Here is a 23,467-nt window from a genome sequence, read left to right on the forward strand (position 1 = left end):
ATGCAGCTTTATTAAACAGAGCAGTCAGGCAGGCAATAGTCATAACAGAAGCCAACTGGAGCATATAGGTAATGCAAAGAATGGTTAGACTAACAGCCAAATGGTCAGGACAGGCAGCAAAACAACATAAAACAATCAATTCAATTCACATTTATTTGTATAGCGCTTTTTTATTGTGTCAAAGCAGCTTCACATAGAAGATCACAGTAAATTGAAAGTGTCAGTTTAGTCTTCAGTGTTTAAGTTCTGTTCAGTTTAGCTCAGTTCCGTGTGGTTTAATAATTACTACTGAAAGTCCAAACACTGAAGAGTAATCCATCGATGCGCAGCTCTACAGATCCTGAACCATGCAAGCCAGTGGCGACAGCAGCGAGGAAAAAACTTCACCAATTGGCGAAAGTGAAGAATTAAAAAACCTCGAGAGGAACCAGGGTCAGTTGGGCACGACCATTTCTCCTATGGCCAAATATCTTGTGTAGAGCTGCAGTCGTTTGTCCCCGGAGCTTCACAGGAATCAGTCTCATGCTCCCCACTCCTCTATGACCACCACAGCAGCTGCTCAGGATACAGCCTGGTCCAGGATTATGGAAACCTTGGGATCAATAAATAATAAATAAAAAAATAAATGAACAAAGCAAATCAAAGCTTAAAATGACCAATGAAAGGCAGGACAAGAAAATGTTTATAAATGCTCACTTACAGTTTACTCAGCGAAAAGTGTGCATGAATGAGGTGTCTTTATAGTCTTATTAATCAGTCCATCATGAGCCTCCAGCTGTGTGTGTTGACAGAGGGAATCAGGAACTAGTGTGTGTGAGTGCAAAGACTTCTGGGAGTTGTATTTCATATTGTTCTCTAGCGATCTGCACAGGATAGATAACTGGTGATTGTGACAGGTTGTTTAGTGCATTCTGTATTTTGCTGTCCCCTTGTACACTTTTATTCAAACGTTTTGTGGTTAGTATGTTTTTTTAAGGGATTCATATTCATATTTTATATCTAATCAATAATCAAATGTGACATTTATAATTTAACACTTTGTAACACGAAAAAAAAGTGTATTCATCAAAGAACTAATTTTCACTTAGTGATTGTTTTGTAAACTTCACAAAGAGCTGCCTCTGTAAACTGAACTTCAACTGTGACAAGTGAACTGAAGCAACTATATTAAATTACTTCAACTGTAATATATGAACTGAAGCATCTAAAGCATCTATTGTAAAAAGCAAAATAGAAATAAAGATGAATTGAATTGAAGCAAAGAACTATAATAACCTATAATACCTAATGACAACAGTCTGCACAAAACATTTAGCTGTCCATCTAATTGATTATAATAAAAAGCAAATCAACTTATTAGGTTTCTGATAGATTATGTGACATAAACTGGCTCATATAAAATAGATCACCTTATTTTAAAATGTAATCATGTGCAGCTTTTTTGCCAGCAGTTATATTTAAACAAATGGAGCATTGATTAGTAGAAGATCAAAAATAAATGAAGAAATCTTTTCAACCCCAAATTTTTGAACTGCTTTTTAGAATTAGTTTACGATAGTAAAGTATAGTAGTACTATGGTATTCCTGGAAGTGCTGTAAAGCACCATTTAAACTTGATGTACATTAATTTCAGTACAAATAATATACAAAGCTACTAACAATTCATGTATCATTGTATTACAGTGGGGTAAATAAGTATTCAACATGTCACGGTTTTTCTCAGAAAACATATTTCTAAAAGTACTGACTTGAAATTTTCACCAGATGTTGGTAACAACCAAAAAAATCTCTATATGCAAAGAAAACAAATCTAATTAGTTTACTAGTTAAGTTATGCATAATACAATGAAATGACGCAGGGAAAACGTATTGAACACATGAAGAAAGGGAGGTGTAGAAAGGCAGTGAAAGCCCAGACAGCAGCTGAAATCTCTCAGTAGTTATTCAGCAACGCTCTGCCCTTCCTCACCGTAAATGAACATCAGCTGCTTCAGTCCAACATCAAAGAAAATCTAGCTGTAGAATGGCCCAGCCAATCACCTGACTTGAATCCAATAGAAGATACAAAATAAAGATTTGATAGATGACACCCACAGAACCATCAAGATTTTTACACTCTGTTGAAGTCTGTGAAAAACTCACACCTGAGCAATGCATGTGATTTCATTCTCCATATAAGAGGCGTCTTTAAGCTGCCATCACCAAAAAAAGCCTTTTACATAAAGTATTAAATACAATTCTGTAGTTCAGTCATTTTTCCTTGTCATTCCATTGTTATTACACATAACAATTTTTTGTTTGTTTGTTATATTTTTATGCTTGTATTGTTTTGGTTTTTACCAAAATCTGATTCAATTCCATGCCAACAGCTCCTTTAGAATATTTTCCCAGAAAAAAACGTGTTCAATACATTTTCCCCCACTGTATATGAAAATCCAAGGTAGTTAGCACTAAATATTTTCATACTATTTAAAGGATTCTGTTATTAATTACTTACCTTCATGTCGTTCCAAACCTCTGAGACCTTCCTTCATCTTTACAATACAAATTATGGTATTTTAGATGAAATCTGAGAGCTCTCTCATCCTCCATAGACGGCAATAGTCAAGAGACTTTCAAAGTCAAAACGGAGGATGCGAGAGCTCTCGGATTTCATCTAAAATGTCTTAATTTGTCTTCTAAAGATGAGGTGAGTAATTAATAACAAAATTTTATTTCTAGGTGAACTAATCCTTTAAAAAACAACACGAGAATCCCATGATAACTAAAACAGTCCTATGATACATGGCAGTACTGTATTACTGCTACAATTTCTACCCCATTTTCCCCTGTTTTGCATTGAGCTCCGATTTTAAAATTGTATTTCTGTTCCTGTTTGACTCTAGCTGTGTTATACCTTTAGTACCAGCTACTATTCTCAGAAAAAAAACCATGTCATTTCTATTGCGCAGTGTCCATAAACATGATTGTCTGTTTTTTTTTGTCCCAGCATCCAGTCAACTAAAGCAAAAAAACTTGCTGTGCTCCAACACACACACACACACACACACACAAGTCATGCAGGCATATTAGAACAAACAAATCAACCCTGCCTTCCTGTCATGTACTTCACACAACATCCTCCGAACAATGTCAGCCAAACGATACATACAGTTTCCATTGGCTCGCTCTCTGTCCCGCAGTCTCTCGGTTCTTCAGCTCTCTGACTCAGCTCGCTGTGATGAGGAAGGATCTGTTGTCACCCAACAGCGCGTATGTCTGCTACTCTGAAAAAAAAACACCTCCATCACACAGAGTTTTAAATTATATATGTCTGCAGCTGGGAATGCGCTGTGGTTGTAATGTCACACAAAGTAATAATGCTTTGGAAAACGTCAAACAAAAAAAAGAAATGGAGTGGGAGATGATGTTGCCGACATTCATCGCTTCTGCAACAGCTGCATCAGTGTGAAGGATGAAAACGCCACTATTGAAGACAACAGATTTGTCATGTTTAAAAAACGGCAATAATCTGAGGAGCCTGACTTGACCTGCAGGGACACAACAGAAAAAGATCAACAAGCTCATTCTGGAAACGTAGCCTTATATACATTTATGGAGATCGCGAGTTATGTAGCCAGAAGTACATATGGCTACATTTAGTCTTTAAAACAAATGCTACGGGGTGTTATGACGCCAGTCTTTTTCGTGCTTATTAGCTGACCGCTTACCTTTAAATGGACAGCTTTCTAGCTGTTACCAGCTCGCCATGTACGTCGGCAAACTTGAGACACAGAGAGGAGTTGACCACGACGATGGGATTCGAGTACGGTGAAGAACGGTTCCAGAAAGATTGTAAAACAAAAACAGAAGCTAAAAAATTGTCAGTTGGTGCTTTTGAAAACACTATTGGTTGGGTTTAGGAGGGTGGGTCAGTCGATTGGTCAGTCAGTAAGTCAGTTGACAGTGGCCTCTGGTTGATTTACGCAAGAACAGCAGGTGCGAATGGCACTTGCAATAGACATTTGAGATCTAATAAAGCATACACAGTGGATTCACGAAAACAAAATCTGGCAAAAAAAAACATAGCTTCTGGGATGTATTTGGCGCTCTCCAGAAATCTATTTAGTGGTACGTTTTTAGAATGAACCTGGGTTGCTAAAAATACACTCAAAAAATGATGTTTATCCAAACTGCTTATTTAAAATTAACTGAAACCCCATAATTATAGAATTTTTGGGGGGATAACTAATTTGTTTTATGTTCAATCCACTTAAATTTGTAAAAAATAAATAATAAGCTAACTTAATTCCTTCACATTGTCTCAACACAAATTGATTATGTGGAACCTAGTATTTTTATTATTATTATTTTTTTTAGTTTAGGGGCTCTATATTAACAATACACATGGAAAGAACCTATATAAACATATATGCTTTAATATAGGTTTTGATATAGGTTTTTAATATATGTGACATAAAATTGGTTGTTTTCCTATATTATATGTACATATATGTTTATAAAGGTTCTTTCCGTGTGTGCTCTCACTTATTTGCCATAGTTAAATTCCATAACAACGCAATTACATGGAGACACTGCTCGCCGCAGAGCCACTTGAGCTCCAGCAAGGGGGAGCTTGAGCTCTCGCTCCTCCTCCTATAAGCTGTTTTAATGAGTACACCCACCCCACCCCTAACTCCAACCCCCAGTGACATCACTAGTAGAAGAAGTGCAAGGAAGGAGGAGCTGGAGCTCAAGCTCCCCCTTGCAGGAGCTCTGCTCTGCCCAATTGGCTCTGCAGTGAGCACCACTTGATTACATGTGATACCAAGTGTTCACACATACATCCTTTTTTTGCTATTTTTTTTTTAGTTCTTAGTTATTGCCTCGATAATAGAAAATATGAGCTAGGCATCATGTATGACAGTTGTCAAAGAGAAATATACTGTAAGCTATATAGGACACATATCTTGTATGTACATTTAGGACTTATATGTTGATATAAAGAAGCAATACAGGAGACCTATATGGCCTGTATATGCACATATATACACCTCAGTTTTGCCTATATGTGGTATATAAATGCAAATATGCAGTGTATATATTTTCATATATGCACATGAATACTGGATGCGGGTTTCATATATGCGCATATATCGTCATAGGTTATTTCTATGTGGGAATCTAGGCGCAAAATAAAGAGCATGGCGCAAAAGCATTGAGGGTGTGTCACAATCCACTTTTGCTATTTTAATGACGGAAAAATACACTCTGTGCCACGGCGCATGATCTAACAGGGTTGTACTTATTCTCTTAATGAGTTATGGATGTGTTTTGAGCATAACGTGCATTAAACCAATCAGAGTCTCATCTCACATCCCCTTTAAGAGTCAGTTTGGTCATGCCATGGCGCATTTGCTATTTACCAGTGGTGTAAAGTAACAAATTACAAAAACTCAAATGACTGTAATTGAATAGTTTTTTACTCAGGAATTGTAATTTATTAAGTAGTTTTAAAAATGTGTACTTTTACTTTCCCTTGAGTACATTTTTAGTGCTGTATCTGTACTTTTACTCCACTATTTTCCTTCAAATTGCATTTATTTGTTCTTGTGGGATTGGCTGAGAAGAAAAATCAGTCCTGTGATTCCTGTCCAATCAATTTGCACATATTACGTAAATCGCATCGTACTGAACAACCTCAAGGCCTGGGCGCTTTATAAAGGCAGCAAACTGTTTTGAAGCATTAAAAGTGTCAAGTGTCCAAGAAGATATCCAAAATCTTTATTTGCAATGACCCAGAGACTGTTTAGACTGCCCAAATGGCCTTAAACAATCAGTAAATGCACTACAGAATGTTACATTTTCACACGCACAACATTTGCACTACATTTTTGGTCATGTAATGGTACTTTTACTTGAGTATGATTTATCAGTACTCTTTCCACCACTGCTATTTACATGGTGGACTTGAAAAACAGACTATCTGCAGCGCAAGGATAAAGAATGAGCCTCCTCCATTCAGCCTCTTTACTTTCTCTTTACTTTAATTTTTACTTTACTCCTCTACTTATGTGGATAAGAAAACAATGTTGTACGCACTTCACTGAAGACATCTATCAGCCTACATATTTAATTTTGCTTGTTAAGCGCAAAGATTTGTTTCAGAATTTAATTCTAATTTAAAGCAAATAAATAAATGAACAGTAATAGCAAAATGTGGTCAAAAAACAGAGTTATATCCCAGCACACGTCTTATGTCCTATATGTTGTATGTATATGATGTATAAGTCTCCAAAACCCGACAGGTGGACAAATCTAAACTTGTTTTTATTAAAACAAATATAGGTGCATTAAAACAAATATGGACTCGCATAGGTGCATAACTAACACGCTCTGCACAGGACTTTAGAGCAGCTTTTAGATGGTCAATGGTGCGGCATATTCTAGTTTCTCAAAATAGCAACCTCCCAGCAGTGCAGCTTAACACACCTTTGTAGACCAGCACACCCACAAAGTGGCGCAAATGAATTTGCTATTTAAAACAATGTGGTGCAAAACATGAAAATAAGGGTTGCGCTGGTCTGAAAATAGCAACACATCGAGCCAAAAATGTTGTGCGCCTTATTGTGCCGGGTGTATGATAGAGCCCTAGATCTTTAAGTGAGCAAGTGTATTTGGTAATTTTGTTGGGAGGATGGGTAGATAAAATAAAAATTTAAATGAAAATTGAGATGGATCTTTTTAGAAGGGACTGTGATGTGAGCATGTTGATTTGGTATTCTCACCGTAAACTGAATTTCAGGGGGTGGTGGGTGTCCTCGAGCCAAGAAATCAATGTTCTTGGTTTCCCTCCAAATGCGTGCGAACACACTTCCTGCGAATCAATGCACAGCTCCACAAACACGACGAAATATTCCAGCACCACGTCTGGTTGTTCCTGCTGTAATGATATACTGGAATGCTGATGGGAAAATTCATGTTCACAGTCGCTTGTTATGATGCAAAATCAGGGTTTTGAGACTGGCAGGTTTGGATGCAGATGTTTAGGAGATGTTTGCTTTGGTATTTTTATCTGAGAGGAAAATGTGAATAGTAATGCCCATGGATGGATGGATGGATGGATGGATGGATGGATGGATGGATGGGTGGGTGGGTATATAGATAAAATACACCTATTTATCATAATCACAGGAAACAAGTGTATGCTTATGTAATTTGAGGACAGTAATGGTGAACCTGAGCAATGTGATTGGTGGTGTTGAACTGAGATGTGGGTTTAAAGTGAATCAGGTGTTCCCTCTGACTCAGCCAGGCATTAAGAGGACATATCAGAGCAGAGCAGATTTTAATGATGGTGGAGTGGAAATGGATTGCTGTGGTGTTACTGTATGTTGAAACCAGGGCTGTTAAAGTCACATCGACACACCGAAGAATAGAGCTGCGCTTAATGTATTTTATATTGTGGACAATAAGATGATTCTAAATGGGAGGCTAAAGATCCAGGACTTTGGGGCATAAATACCGGCCACAATTGTGTGTGTGTGTGTGTGTGTGTGTGTGTGTGTGTGTGTGTGTGTGTGTGTGTGTGTGTGTGTGTGTATGTGTATGTGTGTGTGTGTGCGTGTGTGTGTGTGTGTTTGTGTGTGTGTGGATTCATGTGTATTTTTTTCAAAGCTATTAAAACGTGTGTGTGTGTGTGTGTGTGTGTGTGTGTGTGTGTGTGTGTGTGTGTGTGTGTGAGTGTTTCTTTCTTTCTGGTAATAGCTATCTTAAATCACTGATATGCTGCAACACTTACAACATTTTTCATGGATCCAGCATTCAATTGTTCTGTGCACTGAAAGAAATCTACATTTTTTCTCCCCCCTCTGGGTCCAGAAAAACAGGTCCATTATTCACATGCTCCATAGTCACAGTGTGGGAGGTCACGAATGTAATTTTGAAACCAAATAGCAGAAAACTCCTTTCTTTTAAAAAAGTTTTTCCCCTTAACTTTTGAAATTAAAGTATTCAGTCTACTATGAAAATATGTGTGCGTAATATTTCAATGTGTATTCATTTCTATACCTGTCACAGTTCAGTGAGTCTGCATCATATTGGGAAAGTTTTTTGTTTTTACACTCTTAAAAATGCTGTTTCTGTCAGGGTTGGTTGCAAGAAAGCGGACCCAGTTGCAGCAATGAACAAAACAAAGGTGTTTATTGATGGAATTAGGCACAAGTAGACAGACAAGGGGATGACAAGGTCCAAACTGTAGGGGTAATAACACAGGAAGCCAGTGGTAGGGACAAAACACCTGAATAAACAGCCAACCAGGAGTAGGAGCAAGCCATGTAAACTCCAGACTGGCAGGCTAGGGAAGTCGGGACATGGGATAGGACTGGAAAAGTAAAAGACACAAGACAGGACAGCAAACAGGCAGCAATAATTGTACAATAAAATAATAAAACTAACTAAATCTAAAAGAAAATATGAAATCAAATATAAATCCTTGTAGAAAGGAAACTAGGCTGACTAGGCAAAACGGATAAAACAGAAAAAACTGAAATAAAGATTTCTAGAATCTTAAACAGAGAAATTAAATTATCAAAAAGACAATTAATAATCAACTAATACAAGACTGAGATTGACAGAAAAAATGGAACAAAAATGGTTATAAGGATAAAAGCAAGACAAAGATTCGAAATAAATTAAGTAAACACTAGGAACAAACAAAAGAAAGTAGTAGCTACAAACAAACAAACAATAAATAAACAAGAGAACTAGAAGAACAGGCAAGACGAAACACTATGTAAAGGCTAGGATACAAAATAAACAAACTGAAAACAGGAGGAGCACATGGCCAACACAAATTAAGTCAAAGCCATGTACACACCCACAGGACAAACAGGGAAACATTAAACACTGACAGGATAGTCAAGACTGTCAGGTCAGGACCAATATTTGGGTGAAATCTGGATGAATCCAACTGTTTTTAATCTATTTAAATCAGTCTTTGACTTTGTTTATATTTTATCAAAATTGGGCTTGAAACAACAGCCATTTTAAATATGTACATTTAGAAACACAATAATCAAATTAATAATAAGAGTTAAATATAAGTTACTCTTACTGTCATTCAAATTCACATGTAACTTCCCACTGCCTTTTTTTGTTTCGGAAATTTGCCCATTTCCCTATATAGTAATAGAAATAATAGTTATAAAAAACAGAATTATATAGAAAATGCAAAAAATACATTATTATTATCATTTTACATATTTTGTGCTTTTCATGTATTGATTGACTTTTGACAAGGTTAATCTGTAAACTTGTTGTTGAAACTTTTTATCTTAACCATTTTACTTTTAAATACTGTGGCAATTACATGAATTTACATGTTGAAATAAGTCTGTAAAATGGCAGCCAATTACTGTTCTTTTATTGCAATTTACATGTCCAACACAGACATCATATTGGGCTCTATTTTAATAATCTAAGCTCAGTCTAAAACACATACCACAAAAGCATTGAGGGCGTGTCCGAATCCACTTTTGCTATTTTAAGGATGGAAAAATATGGTTTGCTGTGTTTTGAGCATAACGTACATTAAACCAATCAGAGTTTTTTCTCCTGTTCCCCTTAAGAGTCAGTTGCATCGCGCCATGGCGCATTTGCTATTTGCATGGCGGACTTTGTAAGTGGAAAAACTGAATGCGAGAAAACAGTCAAACAGACCATCTGCAGCGCGAGGATAAAGAACAAGCCTCCTCCGTTCAGCCTCTTTACTTTCTCTTTCTCTTCACTTTTACTCTTTTCTTTACTTCTTTACTTTCATGGATAAGGAAACGGTGTTATACACACTGCAATAAAGACATCCATTAGCCTACATATTTAATTTAGTTTGATAAGCGCAAAGATTTGTTTCAAAACTATTTCAAAATTTTGTTCTGGAAGTGGGACCAGGGAGGGTGGTGGTGTTTGGGGTGTTGCAGACAAAAAAAGAGCGGGCGAAGGAGGGGAGGGGGTGGAAGGTTGCTGCGGATGAAACTGAAAAGGTTTGAGGAGTCACGGAAGAACTGGGGGCGTGGTGGTGTGTGTGAGGAGGGGGATCGGTAAAATGAGGTGATTTCAGATTTCAGAGGTGCTTGTTCCAGCACAAATGAAGCCCTGCTACTAATAATAATAACATTATACAAATGCAAATTGTCATGAATAAACTGAAAAAACCCCAAAGGTGAAGAATGCATGGAGGTAGTGGTTTTTATAGTTATGTAGAAAATAATAATTTTTGTAACATTTTAATCTTTTATTTTAAATGTATTTCATATGTAAAGATATTTGTGTATTGCTGTACATCCTGAGTGTATTCAGCAATGTGCAAGCATTTGGACCTGCACAGGTGCATAGCTAACATGCTTTGTGCTGGACTTTAGAGCAGCTTTTAGTTGGTCAGCGACACAGTCTATTTCAGTTCCTCAAAATAGCAACACGCCAACAGTGCGCCTTAACACACCTCCTTTTTAGACCAGCACACCCATGAGTCCACAAAGTGGCACAAATGGATTTGCTATTTAAACAGTGTGGCCCAAAACATGAAAATTTCTAATGTGCTGGTCTGAAAATAGCAACAAATTGCACCAAACACATCTTGCACCTTATTACGCTGGGTGTCTGATTGAGCCCATTATTTCAACCTACTAAAAATGCCAATAAATCTCACTTTTCAACATCAAAACTAGTTTGAGCAAAAATCAAAGTGCCTTATTTCAATTTGAAGCAGTAGATAAACAGAAATCACCCATAAATACAGTATGATATGTGTTTACTATGATTATATAATTCTCAGCATTACTCATTAAGGAAAGCAGAACATTGGATCAGATGATTATCCACAATTTGTATGTTTTTACAGAAAGAATGCTTTAATTGCAACACTTATTTTAATTAGAATCTTCTTAATGTCTTTCATATTTTTCACTCTCTCCACAGGAATCTTGGAAAGTCAGGACTGCGGGTGTCATGCCTTGGACTGGGTAAGTATTTTTGCATTCATAAACCCCAAACAGAGCCCAAAGGTCACACGGAATATAAGTATCATTGATCAGCGATACCCAGTACGAAGCGCAGACAATGGTACTGTATGCGTTTGAAGAGTCATGTGATCTTGAAAATGTTTTCCTTCCCCCATTCATGTTTAATTAATCATGAATTAAAACACAAGCTCTCTAATTGCCTCACACACTCTACGCGCAGTGGGAGACTGATGGGTTGATGCTTAATTTATTCTCTGTTCCCTTTTAGTTTTACGATTAGATGGTTTCATTAACAAGCCTTGTGAATGCAAACATAATGACTGTATAAATCTGCTGTTGACTTGTCTTTGAGGGGAAAAAAACGGCAGTGTGGCTTACAGCTGCTAGTAATGTTAAGAAAACAATCTTAGCATTGTTTATTGTATCTGAGTACCAGTGGTTTGTGAATTAGGGTCAGTTTTGGTTTGTATTTGGTCATTGAAATGGCATTTGGAGAATTCAGTTTATATTTCGCCTCTAGGAGGAAAGCATCTCTCTTTAGAAAATGACTGGGCATTGGAAACTGAATTGGTTTGGTGTGGACTGAAGTAAGTGAGTTGGATTTTTATTGTTGTCCTACTAAAGGCTTTCAGTAAGAGCATTGAGAAACAAACAGCTGCTATTCCACCATGAAGAAAGCCTCAGGCTTATCTGCACAATGCGTTTCCAAATGGTGTCTCTCTTATCTTAGATCCGATACTTCCTCTGTTGCAAATCCTTCCTCCTCCTTGCATCCAAATATACACTACTGTTCAAAAGTTTGGGTAAGATGTTTTAGTTTTTTTTTCGAATGCCTTTGAAACAAAAGAACTCTCTTATGCTCACCCAGGCTGCATATGTGATTGAGTCAAATTGGATTTAATAGAGATGTTTTATTGAATACAATCAGGGCCGGCGCGTCCATAGAGGCGACCATAGAGGCGGCCACCTTGAGCAGTAGAATAGAGAGGGCGGCGTCTGCGACACCTCCCTCACCACCCGCGTCCTCAGTTATATCCAGTTATATATGCACTCCTGGATCAAAACAAATGAAAGCGCAGGTTGCCAGATTGAGGACAGGAGCGAGTGATTTAAAGCGTGTCTCTAAATAAAAGCCACAGCACCCGAAAGAAGGAATATTTTCCATATTAAAAGGAGTTTTTGTCCTAACCAACACCTCAAATTGATATAGTAGAAAAGGCTTCTCACAGGTGAACAACAGAAAACTTGATGACATAATCACCTCAGGTAAACCCCATATGATTTATTCCATGTTAAATGCTAACAATAATGTGAGTTTGAATGCCATTTTACGTGACATGTATTCCCATATACTGAAAGCAGCAGTAGATAGTTCACCTCAGATCTTGAAAATAAACCATTTGAAATTGAACTCATGTCAGTGATTCAGCATCTACATTTAATAATGTTAAAGTAGGTTAATGTATTAAATAGATTATAAACCGTACTATTTCGTGAGTGAGTGCATATTCTGTACTTCTGAATGTATTTATATTTCTGTCGTGTTTCGTCTGGTGCAAACAGCCAAATTGCTTAACACTGCATATCGAAGCGTGGTGACGCGGTTAAAATGTAACCTGCACACCTAATGTTTACACGTAATATTGATATAATTTGCTAATTAATAACCTCATGTGGAACTAAATCTGCTACTGTCCCCTGGAGGTCGCTTTTCGGTCATGTACGCATCCTTTCAGAGCCTTTCTGAATGAATGAATAAATGAATGAATGAAATACGCGGGTTTCATCGGGGTGCTCCGGTTTCCCCCATGGTCCAAAGACATGCGGTTTAGGTGAATTGAATAGACTAAATTTCCCGTAGTATATGTGTGTGAATGTAAGAGTGTATGGGTGTTTCCCAGTACTGGGATGGAGCTGGAAGGGCATTCGCTGTGTAAAATATATGCTGGATAAGTTGGCGGTTCATTCCACTGTGGCGACCCCTGATGAATAAAGGGACTAAGCCGAAGGAAATTGAGTGAATGAATTACCCACTTTTTCACCAATATGTAAAATAATTACGTTTTCACATGAGATTATATTGGGCTCACCGTATTGCACATGCATTTGTTAAAGAATCCCTTTGAGATGAGTATTTTATTGAATTGTTTCAATGAAAAATATCTACTAATGTTTGCGGTAATCAGTTTACTAGTAATTGTGCTATTATTCAATGCCAAAAAAACAACATTTTACATCTGTGTTGTTAGCATATCACACACACTGTATCATTATTGGCTCGGCTTGTCTCTGTGACCTAATTTGCGCTGCATTAAACATTATGTAGATGAGCTACAATGCAAGTGTTCTTTATTTTGTGCAATGTCAGTAGATTCACTTGCAGAACTTTCAACTTCCATCACTTATTTTCCCTTTTTAGCAAACCTGGCCCTTAATAACAGCCACATATTTTGTTAACTATGATTTGTAGATTATTGTGTGATGTTCAATCATTTTCAATTAGGCAGCAGGCCATGTTAATATTAAACTTAATTAATTAAAATTATGCTTTTCATTGTTTCACTCCAAAAATAAAAAAATTATAATTACCAATTGTTATTTGTATGCTTATTCTGTATTAAAGGGGACGTATTATGCAAAAATTACTTTTATAAGTGGTTTAAATACAGATGTGTGACAACAGTCTGTGAATGTAACCAGCTTTTAATAGTAAAAAATGATTAATTAAACTTTTTATAATCACACATCATAAAAGCAGTCGGCAGAAACACTTTGATTGACATTCTTCCTTTGTATGTGTCATGAGAGGAGGAAACTCCCACCCATTAGTGACCCCCTCATTAGCATAGGAAATTAGTCTTGTTTTTGAATCTGCCGCTATGTTGACACATAGGCATTTGTAGCTTCACCCTCTTGAAAAGAGCATAATCTCATTTGAATTTAAAGCGACAGTCACCAAAATGACACAGTTAGCATCAAAACCTAAAAGGCACTAAAAGTGCGGTATTTTTAGCTGAAACTTCACATACACACTCTGGGGACATCAGAAATTTATTTCACATCTTGTAAAAAGGGGGATAATAGCTCCCCTTTAAATGAACATGCAAACATGCTCACAAAAGCTTTGCTGAATGAAATTTTACCCTTGTTTTATGAATAAAACTCAGTCTTTTAGCTTAATTTTTTGTCTAATTAACGCTTGTGGTTATTGATTAAGAGGTTTTGGTGATGAAATTGCTACAACTCACCTTTCACCGCTTGTAGCTGCTAATTTTAAGGGCCAAAGGTCATTTCACCAGGTCACAAACATTACCCACTTGATCAAACACAACAAGAGCACTGCAGGCTGAGAGGATTTGAATGCTTCAGACGTGCACTTTACTAAATACATGTGGACAGCTTTCAGTGGAAACCTGTTACGGAAGCAGACGGACAAACAAGGGGAGTAAGTATAAATGAGGTTTATTACAACAGCAGAGTAATTTGGATAATGATTGAGAGTTGAAATGGAGTTTGGATGAACTGATGATTCTCTTTGCCAGATGGGATGACAGACACAGAAGGATGACCGAATGCACACACCAGAGGACTTGCGGGGAAGACAGACTGACGAGACACACAACGTTGACAGGACAACTGGAACACTGGACAGACTGGAATGAAAACAGAGATAAGGTAAGTATATTTGCTGAGATCGTAGGGGAGTGAAACCTAGGAAGTGGTTCACTCAGAGTCCGCTTCGTAGGAACGAGACCGGACAATGAGTGAAGTGAGGTGTGTGCTTATATAGTGAATGGGAGTGATAGGGTGCAGCTGTGCGTGGTTAATACTCAGGTGAAGGTGCTCGGTGCGTGATGTTGGTGGAAGAGCCTGGCCAATCCGTGACATTACCCCCCTCCCCAGGGCCCGCTCCTGAGGGCCTGAACCTCCGACGTCGTGGTGGTCTACCTCGTCCTCGAGGTGCTGGAAATTCTGGGTGATTGGAGTGGAACTCTTCCATAAGTGCGGGATCTAGTATATCGGATCTGGAGACCCATGACCTCTCTTCTGGACCGTATCCTTCCCAGTCGACGAGGTATTCAAGCTGACCACCACGACGCCGGGACCGTAGGATGTCCTTGACTTGGTAGATGGCCCCTTCTTCTAACATCAGGGGGGGAGGAGGTTCCTCTTCATGGCCAGGCTCTGTGGAGGGAATCAGAGGATCGTGAAAGGGTTTTAGAAGGGACACGTGGAATGTGGGGTGAATTCTGTACTGTGGTGGTAACTGTAATTTGTATGTGACGGGGTTGACCTGTTCCAGAATGGTGAAGGGACCAACAAATCTGGGACTTAATTTTCGGGAGGGCAGTCGCAACCGGATATCTCTGGTGGAGAGCCAGACCTTTTGTCCTGGAGTATAGATGGGGCCTGGAATCCTCCTCTTATCAGATACCTCCTTTGTTCTGCGTACTGCCCTCTGGAGATGGTGATGAGCATCGTCCCAGACTCTCTCGCTCTCCCGGAACCAGTAATCCACTGCGGGGACATCAGATGGTGCGCCATCCCAGGGGAAGAGTGGAGGTTGGAACCCTAAGATGCACTGGAATGGCGTGAGTCCGGTGGTAGGTTGCCGCAGGGAATTCTGGGCGTATTCCGCCCAGCCCAGAAACTGGCTCCAGGAGTTTTGGTGACCGTGACAGAAGGTCCGGAGGAACCGCCCCACTTCCTGAATTTTCCTCTCTGTCTGGCCGTTGGTTTGGGGGTGATAGCCAGACGAGAGGCTTACGGTCACACCTAGGAGTCTGAAGAATGCTTTCCATAGTCTGGATATAAATTGGGGTCCTCGGTCCGAGACTATGTCCTCTGGTAACCCAAAATTTCGAAAGACGTGGTTGAACAGGTTTTCGGCGGTCTCTAGGGCTGTGGGTAGACCTTTCAAAGGAATCAAACGACAGAATTTAGAGAATCGATCTATGATGACTAGAATGCAGGTGTTACCTTCAGACAATGGGAGGTCTGTCATGAAGTCAACTCCTAGGTGTGACCAGGGGCGGTTTGGGATGGGCAAGGGATGGAGTTTACCAGTAGGTAGATGGCGAGGACTCTTCGACATAGCGCATTCTCTGCAGCCTTGGACGTACCTTCTCACATCCCTCGCCATGTTCGGCCACCAAAAGCGTTGGGATAGCAGCGAGAGGGTGTTGTTGGCCCCAGGATGTCCTGTGCCCAGAGATGTATGGCTGGAATGAATGAGATCTACCCGTTGGTTTTCAGGGATGAAGCGTCGATTGGGGGGACAGCCCGGCGGAGTTCTGGATTCTGGAGTGGCGTTTACTGTAGGAGCGGACCATTGGATGGGACAGATAGTGATCTGATCGGGAAGGATCTTGGCCGGTGTCTCAATAATTTCATGCTGGTCGTGAATTCTGGAAAGTGCGTCTGCTCTGATATTCTTTGAACCTGGTCGATAGGAGATAGAGAATTGAAACCTGGAGAAGAACAATGACCAACGGGCCTGACGAGGACAGAGTCTTTTAGCATCTTTTAGGTATTGAAGATTTTTATGATCTGTGATCACCAGGAACGAATGTTTGGCCCCCTCCAACCAGTGTCGCCACTCCTCCAGGGCGAGCTTGATGGCCAGAAGCTCTCGATTTCCGATGTCATAGTTCCTTTCCGCCGGGCTGAGCTTCCGGGAGAAATAGGCACATGGATGGAGTAATGAAGGAATACCGTGGTACTGGGACAGGATGGCTCCCACTCCGGTGGTCGATGCATCCACTTCGACCACAAACGGCAAGTCAGGATCAGGATGAGTCAGCAGTGGGGCTTGAGTGAAGGATTCTTTTAGGTTTTGGAAGGCTGCGGCGGCTTCGGGAGGCCAGGGTAGTGCTTTGGGTTTATTTCTCAACAGGTTGGTGAGCGGAGCGGTGATAAGACTGTAATTCTGGATGAAACGTCGGTAGAAATTCGCAAATCCTAGGAAACGTTGGAGTTCCTTTATGGTCTTTGGTTCGGGCCAGGAGATGACGGAAGTGACCTTCCCCTCGTCCATACGAACCCCTCTTTGATCGATGATGTACCCCAAGAACTGAACAGATGGTGAGTGGAAGGAGCATTTTTCAGCCTTGAGGTACAGGCGGTGTTTCCTGAGGGTTTTCAGGACCTCCGCAACGTGGTGGCGATGTTCGGCCTCACTCCGGGAGTAAATCAGGATATCATCTATGTATACGATGACGAAGAGATGGAGGAACTCCCGGAGAACTTCGTGGATGAAGTTTTGGAATACGGAGGGGGCGTTAACCAGACCATAGGGCATGACCAGGTACTCGTAGTGTCCAGTAGGGGTCACAAACCCAGTTTTCCACTCGTCCCCCTCACGTATTCTCACCAGGTTATAGGCGCTGCGGAGGTCCAACTTGGTGAAAATTTTGGCGGATCTGAGTTGTTCCAGGGCCGCAGGGACGAGAGGAAGGGGATACCGGAACTTGACTGTACCTTGATTTAGGGTTCTGTAATCGATACATGGCCGCAGCCCTCCATCCTTCTTAGCCACGAAGAAGAAACTTGAGGCAGCAGGTGACGTGGATGGACGGATATATCCCTGACTCAGAGCCTCATGGATGTACTCCTCCATTGCCTTGGTCTCCGGAAGGGACAACGGGTAGATCCTACCTCTGGGCATAGGAGCATCTGGAAGCAGGTCTATGGCGCAGTCCCATGGCCGATGTGGAGGTAGCTGGGAAGCTCTCTTGGGGCAAAACACATCCTCGTATGAAGAGTAGATCTTCGGGATCTGAATGGATATTTTCTCGACAGGACTTTCGACAGACGTGACGTAGACGGTAAGGGGTCGTTGAATTGGTAAGGGTAGATCGGGAAAACAGCTGGATCTGCATTCTTCTCCCCATCTCTTAATCTCTCCTGTGCCCCAAGAGAGGATGGGATCGTGCTTCACCAGCCACGGGCGCCCTAAGATGATATCCATCGATGCACCCTCCAGAACCAGAAATTGAATCTCCTCTTTGTGGAGCAGTCCTACTTGGAGATTGACGGGTTCACATTTTCGATGGATACGTGCCTGAGAATGGATATTGTTGGTTATGGGTTGAATCTGGTAGACGTGCGTCGAGGCTTCGGTGTTAAGCTGTAGTCGGCGACAGAGGGCGTGCGAGATGAAATTTCCTGCTGACCCGGAGTCGATGAGGGCTGTGACTGAAACTGAGACAGAAGTGGTAGTTAACTGGACATTAGTGGTGAGAGGATGCATTTTTTCAATGGGAGAACTGAACAAACTCACCACAGAGCGTGCTGGACGAATAGGACAGTCCAGCCTGACATGTCCTTTGGCACCACAGTACATGCACAGACCCCGGGTCAGCCTCCTCTGTCGCTCGGTGATTGTGAGTCTACCAGATTCTATGATCATGGGTTCTAGTTCTGGAGGGACGGCTGGCTCTGGCGAACGGAGGAGTGCTTGGGATACCGGTGGAGAATCATGCTGGTAGACCCTCAGACGATCGGAACAGCGCAGAGAGTGTTGGATGAACTTCTCCAATCCCATCGTGTCGTCGAGGGCGGCTAGCTGTAACCGGAGGCTGGGCTCTAGTCCGAGCCGGTAGGTTGTGAGGAGAGATCGCTCATTCCACCCGCTAGCAGCAGCCAGAGTTCGGAACCTGAGAGCATAATCCTGAGTGGACATGGCTCCCTGTTTGAGATGGTATAACTGTTCTCCAGCTGCTACTTCGGCATCCGCGCGACCAAAAACCTCCTTGAAATATTGGGTGAATGACTGAATGGAATTTGTTACCGGCCCAGACTGTTGCCAGATGGTTTCAGCCCACCGAAGAGCCGACCCAGAGAGAAGGGAGATGATGAATGCGATTTTGGACCGATCTGTAGGGTATAACTCGGGTTGCATAGTGAATACCAGAGAACATTGTAGGAGAAATCCATTGCACTCCTCCGCCCCGCCAGAGTAGGGCGCTGGTCGAGCCATGGGACTGGATGAGTGGGTGGACGGTGAAGAAGTGCTCGGTGCTGGTGGTGCTTCGGGAAGTGGAGCAGATGGTAGTAGCACTCTCTTCAATGAATCCACCAACTCCTGAAGGGGATCGTGAGTGCTCATGCTGTTGGTAGTTGATGGTCCGGTCTTCTGTTACGGAAGCAGACGGACAAACAAGGGGAGTAAGTATAAATGAGGTTTATTACAACAGCAGAGTAATTTGGATAATGATTGAGAGTTGAAATGGAGTTTGGATGAACTGATGATTCTCTTTGCCAGATGGGATGACAGACACAGAAGGATGACCGAATGCACACACCAGAGGACTTGCGGGGAAGACAGACTGACGAGACACACAACGTTGACAGGACAACTGGAACACTGGACAGACTGGAATGAAAACAGAGATAAGGTAAGTATATTTGCTGAGATCGTAGGGGAGTGAAACCTAGGAAGTGGTTCACTCAGAGTCCGCTTCGTAGGAACGAGACCGGACAATGAGTGAAGTGAGGTGTGTGCTTATATAGTGAATGGGAGTGATAGGGTGCAGCTGTGCGTGGTTAATACTCAGGTGAAGGTGCTCGGTGCGTGATGTTGGTGGAAGAGCCTGGCCAATCCGTGACAAAACCAAGAAAGCAGCAATAATTGTTTTGTATGAGCTTGTGTGTGCATATGTGCATGTATAATCTTCATGTATGTCAGCAAAGTCAGTGATGCTTGCTTAAAGCCTATGGTGAAGCACACGCATCAAACATGTTTGACATCCTTATGAATGTATAAATAATCTAAAATATATATTAAATGCAGACATATTTCAATATTTTAGCCAGTGAAGATGTAAAATAACAATCGGAGTGTGTCAGGTTGTTAAAATAAATATATTAAAGAGTTCAGATGCAAAAACCATCTGAAATTTTCTTCTAATATTAGCATTTTCTTAGGCTTCTATGTCTTGATTCAGTAATTTTACTTTTATGGCAAAGAATAAGTTATTTACATCACTTTTAATATGAAATAACTGAACATAAAAATAAAAGGTTGAGAAAATGCTTATCATAGAAGAAAATTCCAGATGGCACTTAGAGGTTTCTGCATCTGAACTCTTCAATTGTACATTTTTACACCGACATACATGAATGTAATAACTATAAATACACCAATGCATTTCCAATACAAGCCAATTCATAATGACCTGCATGACTAAGTATAATATCTGTTGAAAAAACCAGGGTAAAACTATAAAAAATTGGTCAAACAAAATAAAATCTGTACAAATCATAGATTGTCAGTCAATCAAAAATTTGTGTTCAGTGATAATAATTTGTTTATGTAGAAATTAAATGCTAAATAAACTATAATAATACTACTACTACTACTACTACTACTACTACTACTAATAATAATAATAACAATAATAATAATAATAAAAATAATTTATACACTACCTGACAAAAGTCTTGTCGTCGATCTTGGTTGTAAGAGCAACAAATAATAACTTGACTTCAAGTTAATCATTTGGAAAAGTGGCAGAAGGTAGATTTTTCTGATGTACTGCACAAATACTGCAAAAGACCAATTAGAACCCCAGATTCTCTTCTAGAAATCAATCAAGCTTGGTGAAGGAAAAATCATGGTTTGGGGTTACATTCAGTATGGGGGCGTGTGAGAGATCTACAGAGTGGATGGCAACATCAACAGCCTGAGGTATCAATACATTTGTGGTGCCAATTACATTTCAAACCACAGGAGAGGGCAAATTCTTCAGCGGGATAGCGCTCCTTCTTATACTTCAGCCTCCACATCAAAGTTTCTGAAAGCAAACAAGCTCCAGGATTGGCCAGCCCAGTCACTAGACATGAACATTATTGAGCATGTCTGGGGTGAGATGAAGGAGTCATTGAAGATGAATCCAAAGAATCTTGATGAATTTTGTGAGTCCTGCAAGAACCGTTTCTTTGCCATTCCAGATGACTTTAATTATACCTTATTTGAGTCTTGCAGAGATGTATGGAGGCAGTCGTCCAAGCTCATGGGATTCAAACACAATACTAATTCTTTTTCCACTGCATCATGACTTTATATTCTATACTATACATTATTTCTGTTAAGTGACAAGACCTTACTGTCCTAATAAAAAAAATTAAAAATCATATTTTATTTTGGAAATATAAGCGTAATCTAGGGGCTTTTGCCCTTTATATAAGCCACCTCTGATACCAAATGATCTACTAGAAGTCCAATTATTATTTGTTATTTCTGTTATTTCTTGTTATTGCCAAAACTTTTGTCAGGTAGTGTAGTAGTTTTGAATTTTGTTATACCTTAATAATAAAAAACTGCACGATGAGTTTACTTACATTACCATTGACTAATATTTTAATTTATTGGATTCAGTCCTTGTTCAATGAAAATAATTTGTTGATGCAGTAATAACACAGTGATCTATTTTATCCCACAATTGACTGTAAATAAGTGAGCAAGTTGTTTAGGATCAGTATTGACTGACAAAAAATCTGATCCAACACAGTATTCACGAGGAGATCCAGGCTTAGGCTTGAAAGATCCTGTTATCCCTTTGCTTCTCTCAGTTGATGAGCTGCTGAAGACCTTGGTGCACAGCGTTGCTCACTGAAGCCATGCACATAAAGTTATCTGGCAGAACGAGCACTGTTACGTCATGTGTGAAACACTAGAAAGGCGCCAAATGCTCCTCATTGCTGCGCTGGTGTCACCAAGGGAACGTAACACTTGCAAACGCCCACATCGTCTCCTCGTTTGTCCTACAATCCGTGAGCGCTTGGTTGTTGATCACTCTTCACATGCTCCTCACTCTGACACAGTTTTGTCTCTTCTGATGCTCTGATGGTCAAGCGCAGGACACCAGTATTTGCTGGTACAGATGGGTGGGTTTAGGGTGATTTCAACCCCTCAGCAAAACACACTGTTTGAATAAGTGTGGTGAATTGAAGATTCTAAGTAAACGCCCACTAATATCATTGGCTAATAGTTTGCACATTTGCATAATGCTTTGCTTCTAAGGCCCCATTTACACTGCCAGTTAAATGTTACCCAATTCCAATTTTCATATGTGACACAGATCGGATTTGTTCTATGACCATGTAAACACGAAAAAAATGCATGCATTCGGATATTCGGAGATCGGTTTCAGGCCTCCTTCATATGTGTAAATTAAATCAGATATAAATCGGATATGTGACAATGCAGCTATCATGTAAACAGCCAGATCAGATTTATTGAGGCATTCCGTTTTGTACATCATTAAACTTTCAACAATCTGGTACTTCTCCACGGTTTAATGATGTAGAAGGAAGAGCATGAGTGTGCTCATCTTAAAATTTTGGACCCACTGCTCCTCATTAAAGCCCACCATAATTTGCTCCCATCAGACCTGAGATCTCTCTCGTACCCACAAACTCCTCTGAATGGTGAAGGACACCACATATAAACCATAGGCTCAAGCAGCGATCACGGCCCTTTCCCTCCTCCTCCTCCTCCTCCTTAAAATCCTTTTAAAGTTGGGTGAACTTCGCATATTCCGCAGAGCTAAAAGCAAGACAATTTCTTCCATCGTGGCTAATGTGGCGCAGATGCTAGAACCCACCTTTAAGCATGCACGATGCATTGCGACAAAGTGTAAACACATGAATCAGATATGGGTTAAATGAAAAGAATGTGTAAACGGAAAAATCAGATATAGGCAACAAATCGGGACTGGGCTTCAAGACCTGACAATGTAAACGTGGCCTAAGATTAAGTTGACAGGACAGATGTGTGTCCCCTGATGTAAACTTCTGCATGTGTGTTTGATAGCTTACATTTTTCATGCACACTGCTGGTATTTAGGCTAAAATACGTAAAGTCCATGTAAACCGAATTTTGCTGAGACCTTTATTTCAGTAAGTTGATGTACTTCCAATGGAAATTAAATATTGAGTAGGGGGCGGGGCTTTCTTTTTGTGCATCTTTCCCTTGTAGCAAACTAACAGTAAGAGTGGCATGGATAAGAATATTGTGGGTAAAGCTGTCAAACTGACGCCAACAGAGAAGGACCGCCACTCCAAACACGGAAACTAATGATCAGACTTTAATTGAAGATTACCAAAACAATTTTGTTCCTGTGGATTACACAGATTAATTGATCAATTAAAGAATAACAATGTGCGCCAGCAAAATAAACACTGAACACTTTGATTTTACACTGACTCTAAATACTCATTTTAGTTGATCTGCAATAACAGAAAAGCAGTAGTGACCAAAACGTGAAAAAAAAACTATTTCCCCATGCTTCTGTGGAGCAGCGTTATAGTGTCAGATCCAGTGTAGTCAACCCATCATTGGCTCACATTGTGTTATTTTTAATAATCCTTTACCATTGTAGCTTGGCAGAGAGTACAAGCATGATCTTTATGTCACACTCTAAGTCATACTGTCAACATTGGGATATGAAAATAAGAGATATGCC

The 23,467-nt window shown here is 40.2% G+C and overlaps 1 protein-coding gene across 1 annotated transcript in view; it reads left to right on the forward strand.

Annotated features, from left to right (window-relative positions):
• kcnab1b (potassium voltage-gated channel subfamily A regulatory beta subunit 1b) overlaps nucleotides 1-23,467 on the forward strand; it is a 104,214-nt gene that overhangs the window by 12,390 nt on the left and 68,357 nt on the right. Inside the window, exon 2 of the mRNA XM_056480499.1 lies at nucleotides 10,954-10,997. Coding sequence (XP_056336474.1) covers nucleotides 10,954-10,997 — 44 coding nt within the window. The remainder of the gene's footprint in view (nucleotides 1-10,953; nucleotides 10,998-23,467) is intronic.

This window comes from Danio aesculapii, chromosome 2, assembly GCF_903798145.1.
Source record: "Danio aesculapii chromosome 2, fDanAes4.1, whole genome shotgun sequence".
Taxonomy (NCBI): Eukaryota; Metazoa; Chordata; class Actinopteri; order Cypriniformes; family Danionidae; genus Danio; species Danio aesculapii.